Below are 6,795 nucleotides of genomic sequence, written 5' to 3'. Positions count from 1 at the left end.
ACAAAATAAAAAATAAAAATAATTTAAAAAGCAACAACAAATAAAATAGAGATGGAAGCATAAAACTAGAATTTGGAAGGTTTAAAAAAAGTTTTTTTAAAAAAAAAATCAAGAAAAATATTCTCCCTCCTTCCTCACGGATAAGGAAAGCACCATAACAAGAAAAAAATTGGGCAGCTGCAAATACACTGACAGCTCAGTGCAGCACTGAGCTCTTCTGACACAGATCACAGATACATTAACATATCAAGGGCACAAAGGTTTCCTCATACTTCACACTAGTGGAAAGTCAGAACACAGCTGGCCACTGTATTATTCACTGATAGATTATGGAATAAAGACACCCTTACAAAACCAAAGGTTAGAGAAAGATGGAGTGGGGGATGGATGGGAAGAGGAGATGAAAAACATGCATGCAACAAAACGAAAATGCTGCATGAGTTGTGTCACTTCAAAAAACAAGTCAATAGCTGACATAATTTTCTACATGTCTTGAAAATGTATTTCAAGGCACAAAACCTGCCCCAATACAAGAAACCATACCCTTTGTCATCCTGGCTAAAAACCCACAAACTACTACTTTTTAGTAGTGAATGAAATCACATCGTTCCAGTTACAGTCAATCTATGCTGGAACAGCTTTGTAATTATTTAGAACACAGAACAAGAGGTAACAAAAATATACTACTACTCTGTATTTGGTACCCCTAAACTCATAATCTGAGATGAGAGGAGTATGCGCACATTCACTGAAGAGAAAACTTATAGAAACAATCATCTCAGTGGGCAGCCAGGCCCAAACCATTCTCCCATCTCAGACATACTGGTATTCAACTTTAGCCCTATCAATTAGCCACAGTGCCAAAACTAGATAGGGGTCAGGGGAGGGGGAGAGCAGCTCTGAATCTCAAGAGAAACTCATGTTTATTCACACTTACTCTTAGGAAGGAGTCAAAGTGTCTTGGGTCACCACAGAGCTGGGACAGGTAGTAAACAAAGCAGTAGCCTTTCTCATAGGTGAAGAGGTTCATTAAATTACTGGGATTTACACCTGAAAAGAGATGACAATAATTTTATAAGACACTCTAATGACGACAGTAATTTTCAACACTTCCAAGTATACAGAACCCTTAGACATCACCAAGTCAACACGTAGTGACTTAAGAATGAAACAAGCCTGTGCCAGTACATTTAATTTACTGCAGTAAACACATAGGCTGGGTTAAAAATTAGGAAAAAAAAAAAAAACCAATTAAAAACCCCCCAACAACGACAAAAAAAAAAATCCACCATTGTAAGCTCAGTATTAATTCCCAAAGGAACAAGTTGCTTCAAATTAGAAATCACTGAAAGCTGGAATATGAAGACAAATCCTCATTTTTTTCTTTTTTTTTCTCCTCAGTGCCAAACTCAGGAAGCCACCATACCACAAATTTTTAAAGATATTAATATAAAGTAATCACTACTTGCTCCTTTTTTGAGACTTCTAACACATGCTTTTCCATTCTACTTGGTTCCAGTATCACCTCCAGTTGCATTTTAGGTCATTTTAAATACCACCTAGATTGAAGACTGATTCACAGTTCCAGTGGTGACCACAGAACTAGAGAACTATCAGTGAAGATACATGATGCTGGAGTGCAGACATGCATGTGGCTCAGGGGATAACCAAACAGCCTCTGCACAGCTCACTCAACAGGAAAGCAAGTACATATGCTTATCTATATGCTTATGCATAGGTACATAGTTATTACATGAACACATAAAAAAGGAACATTTAACAGCACAGGATTTTATATGGTGTTTCCAAATATTTTCATTTTTATACTACTTTATTTTACATATTCAGAAGCTCTAACCACACAGCTTTCAAGGCAGTTTTTCATACTGTTTCTACTCAGTGAGTCTGTTCTGTTCTTAAGCAGAACAATATTTACAAAGATGAGTTAGCCAACATTGAAGAAAACTTGAAGACAGGTTTCCTTATTTACTTTTAGACTAGTTTACAAACCAGTATTTCTTTATTCTTTCTTTTATAAGGGATATGGAAAAATTAGTCTTTTTTGGTCTATATTCCAGCATTGATATACAGAAATTTTGTGTACAGCAGCTTCAGCCAAAAGTAATACCTGGCTCTAGTTTAACCTGAAGCTTGCTGACTGGGTTGTCTTCTCCAAGGAGTTTCATCTGTCTGTGGAGAGCATCAAGGCGGAATGCAGTCTCCAAACATGTGAAGGCAGCTCCTACGCAGAAAGGAACTTCTTAGTTGTGAGGAAAATGACTAGCAAAACCCAACCTGTGCAGAAGTAGCACAGGCACAAAATAAAAGCTAATGAAGGTGTAAAAGACAACAGAAAGACAGAATCACAGTAATGAAACAGTGCAGAAACTTGAGTGCAGAAAATTCTTGCAATCTGTAACGAAGGTCAGAACCTAAACCAGCGCACTTACTTATTCTGATTATACAGCAGGCTGAACTGAAAAACAAAGCAGCATGAAAGCTATGCTAAAGTTTCTATCCTTGACATCATCTTATCAGTTCTTGCACACATTTGAATGAGTACTATACAGGTAACTTTCAAAGGAGCAATCAAGTGCTACAAAAAAGTAATGTCACTGGTAGTAGACACACAATTCCATCAGACTCTAAGCATCTAAGATGCTAAATGCGAAGTCTGGGGCCATATGTGTTCCAGAAATAGAAAAAACCCAAGCAAACAGAAAAACCAGCTCCCTACAGACTTCTGAGTCCCCAAGACAAATATTCTACGCAGCCAACTCTCAACTATTGGTTAGACACAGCAGAAGGAGAAACATTTCTGCATCTGTACCATAGGTCTCTGTGGTGATCCGGCGCTGTGCATATGTGGCCAGCCCCTCGCTCAGCCACATCTCTTCCCATGTAGCGTTGGTGACTGCATTTCCAAACCAGCTGTGGGCAACTTCATGAATGACGTCAATGATCAAAAACTCATCACTCTCCAGAATAGAAGAGATGATGAAGGTCAGGCATGGGTTTTCCATGGCAACAATAGGGAAGGATGGTGGCAGAAAAACAATGTCATATCTAAAAGTAGGAAGAGAGAAGAAAGAAGAGGAGAGAAAGGAGAGAGGTGAATTACAGCTTATTTCAAAACACACTCACTGTAATTTTTTATTTTTTTTTTTCCTTTAGGGAAGGCTCTTCTGAGACTTTTTTGTGACTTCAGGAACAAGATTGCTAGAGCAGCAGTGCCTAATTCTTCTGCTTACACTACATACACTATCACACACACAGTGTTGAATCCCCACAGGCTCCTAGGAAAGAGGCAGGTCAGGAAGGTATAGAATTAATTGATGTGGTGTACCTGCAGTGTCAGCAAAACAACTCTGGTTTGTCTGCTTCAGAATGTAACAATACTATTTGTTTTGCTTTCCACATTTCTCTGCCTAGGATCAGCACTGCCACACTGTGCCGTGTTCTCAGATTATTTCAAGCAACAGTTTGCAAAATAACACCACCACACTCTTCCTGCTTACCTTTAGCAAAGAAATATAGGAAGCCTTTGTAAACATTTTCTCCCATCCAAAGAAAGAAAGCATTCTCTCAAAAACATTCTCTTTTAATACAGAGTCAGAAACTATTAATGTTGGGTTTAGGGACTAGGACTCTCAGCGAGTCTGTCCTGAGCCAGGTTTTCAGCATGCTCAGGAATAGCACAACAAATGTATGTCAAATACCATATGTAAAAATAAGTAAGATAAATAAAACTGCCATATATTTTAAATGGTGCCCAGCCCAACACTGGACTTGCATCACGAAACTCTATAGCATGAAAAACCTTCACTCCTCAGGCAAGATCCACTGTTTAGAGACCTCTAATTCTGCCCACCATTCCAAAAACACCACATGCTTCCATAATCCTCTCTGCCATGGGCAGAGACAAAACTCCAGTTTGTTTCCACGTACTACAGTGTTTCCAGTTGAGAGGCTCATTTGTCCTGCTATTGCTAGCACAGGAAGAAAACATGATCATTTCTTTCTACTTTTTTTCCTATTACACTTTCCTGGGAGACTTATTAAACTCACCGTCCCCATATATATGGGCCATACAGACTCTCTGCAGCCGTCAACCAGCGCTCAACAATGCCAGAAAGCTTGCTGATGGCTGTTGGCAGCAGGCAAGGCTCTGCCCACACTCTGCTCCTGTCACAAAACAGAAAACATCAGGTGATGCTTCAGCAAACTGAATTATCTCTTAGAAAAAATAGCCTGACTTCTCACCACACTTCCATGTATGGTAATAGTGCTGAGAAGTCCCACATCAGACTTGGGCCTTCTTTAGGCTAACACTCTATGCATACATGGCAAGAGATAACCAAAGATCCTTAAGGGATAAGGCAATGAGATAAATAGCTGTAATGACTAAGGGGACAATAAGCAGCATTTATGAAAAGAGGAAAATATCTTGCCAGTGCAGTGTCACAAATTTATTTACATCCAAATAAACCACAAACGCTCTGAATGCTCACAGCTCACAGTCCCAACTGTTCCCTTATCAACATATGACTCAACATATTTACTACTAACAACATGAAGCACTGTACAAAGACATAAAAAGCAGAATCAACTCACTGCAAATCTTACCTAGGACCTATGTCTGCATGTATTAGGTCCCCTGCCACCAGGGCCACGAGGTAGGCAGGAACTGGATATTCCATGTAAAATTGATATACACCTTCCTCTTCTAAGAAGGTACTTTGGGTGGTACTCATCAACACCTGTATGCCTGCTGGAGCCTGGAACACCAACATCATACACATCAATTCACTTGATGATCACAGCTGAATGACTACACCACAGATCTCTCTGGGTTTTTTCATCTATGCCTGAGGATGTACATTAAAATCAATCATTTAGATAACATAAAATGCAAAATTTCTGTGAGTTTTTTATACCACATCTACCCAGCCCAGGAAAACATACCAACCAAAAATATTACTCCTCACATATTGCATAGGTCTTATGCCAGCTGCCCCAAAAGTGCCCAGACACCAGATTATCTCATCTACACAAAATGCAAAATTATTTGATTCCGCTTTCATAAAGCTTTTATGGTTTTCCTTTCAAGAATTGATAAAATACAGTTGAATATTACCATCTATAACCACTACTGAAAATGACCAGCCAAATTTCCTCTATTATGTTATCCATTTCATGGTTACTCTTTCAGCACTGAGTACAGGGAAGGCAAGACCCAAGCATGATAGGCAAAAGAGTTGCCTTGTGCCTGTTTCTGGCCCAACAACCAGAATGGGTTCCAAAAAATTTTATAACACTGTCACAATTAATATTTTATATAAGTACATACACAATGGAACTATACTTTCACAAATTAACAGCAGCTAAGCACTCCATGAACCATTTATGGCCCTTTGGTCTCTTACCTTGACAGTAGCTGAGTAGGTACATTTCACTGCTGGTGTGTCAAAGCATGGGAAGAAAGACCGGTTACACACTGAGTGGCCCTGCGTGAAGACAAATGGCTTCGCGTTGCCATACGTCAGTTCTGGATCCAGCCACCAGATCTGTTGAAACACAATGTGAAGAAGAGGTGTGGGAAAATGATGAAATCACAAGGACAAACTGCCAAAAGAACAAAACCTAAACCCAAGAGGATTGTGGGGGAAAAGAAACACCTCAGCTGTTTGGCTCTCCACACAAGTACTTGGAACAGGGCACATTTCTATTTCCAACAATACATCTTTCTACTCCTGCTTATTTGCTGTGACTACTCGGTGTAATTTTCTACAGTCTCAACAATGAGTGGTGCCACACAACATAATGTCTTCCAGCCACTCGCTAATTCTGTTGTATCAATTTTCTTGGTTGTAACAGGTCCCTAACAAACATCCACACAACCTTCTTCTCAGAGGGAGAACTCTGAATGTCTTCATGTTTTTAATTTGACATGAACAGGAGCAGTAGGGGTCAGGTAATGCAAGCTGTGGGGGGAAAAAAAAAAAATTAACCCAAACCCACCAACCAAAAAACCCTGAGGCTGAACAGTGTACACAGCATTATCTCTGACCCTGACACTGCCCCGCTGGCTAAAGCATCCAGCATTTTGACACTATGTAAAGAAGTCCGTATATGTAAGAAACATCTGGTCAATGACACTGAAGGGCTTTTTTTACGGAGTGGATAAGGAGATTCTGGGTGGTCACCAAAAGAAAAGCAACAAAACCCACCACTGAGCATGTCAATTTTCAGCATCAAACAGCAAATAAATCATGAGTCAGACCCTCAGCAAACAATTAGAACAGATTAAGAATAATATGAAAAAGTGCAGTTATTTGCCTTTTGGTTTTTCTGTTTCAAAGGTAATGTTTATGCTTCCACATGCTCCCTGCCTCCAACTTTGAAGTGTAGGAACAATTTTAAACAAGGATTTTCTTGTAATCCTAGAACTCTGGAGCTACACTTCTACGGAAAATATCAAATATTGTGAAACTTGCAATAAAGTTGTAAACACTGGAACTCTTGGGAACAGTCAAGCACTAGGAATAAAACTTCTAAGTCTGTTGAATTCTTAGATCAAAGCAACCAATAAATCTGAATTCAGGGAACAGCAATTAGCGCAGACACTAGTTCAATTCTGGTCCTCAAAAGAAAGCAATGAAATATTTACAGAAGAGAAGGCTGGGTACTATGTCTGCTCTTGTTTTAACAACGTATTACAATTCTGTCTCCTAGTTAACCTCTCTGTGTTCTGGAAGTCAAAAGTTTTCTCTCTTTCCCCCCGTTCTATAAAGT

At 39.4% G+C, this 6,795-nt stretch overlaps 1 protein-coding gene across 1 annotated transcript; it reads right to left on the bottom strand.

The window, feature by feature from the left end:
- Positions 1 to 937: 937 nt before the first annotated feature.
- LOC104402302 (arginyl aminopeptidase-like 1) lies at positions 938 to 5,573 on the bottom strand (the record flags this gene model as incomplete). The annotated part of the gene is made up of 6 exons (XM_010010142.1): positions 938 to 1,050; positions 2,129 to 2,242; positions 2,831 to 3,066; positions 4,069 to 4,185; positions 4,627 to 4,778; positions 5,427 to 5,573. Coding segments are annotated over 6 exons (879 nt in total), but the record flags the coding sequence as incomplete, so codon positions are not given.
- Positions 5,574 to 6,795: the final 1,222 nt, after the last annotated feature.

The sequence above is a fragment of the Nestor notabilis genome, unplaced genomic scaffold, assembly GCF_000696875.1.
Source record: "Nestor notabilis isolate BGI_N333 unplaced genomic scaffold, ASM69687v1 scaffold30212, whole genome shotgun sequence".
In the NCBI taxonomy this organism is placed as follows: Eukaryota; Metazoa; Chordata; class Aves; order Psittaciformes; family Psittacidae; genus Nestor; species Nestor notabilis.
The sequence above is the reverse complement of the archived record's forward strand: the minus strand, read 5'-3'. Positions and strand labels throughout refer to the sequence as shown.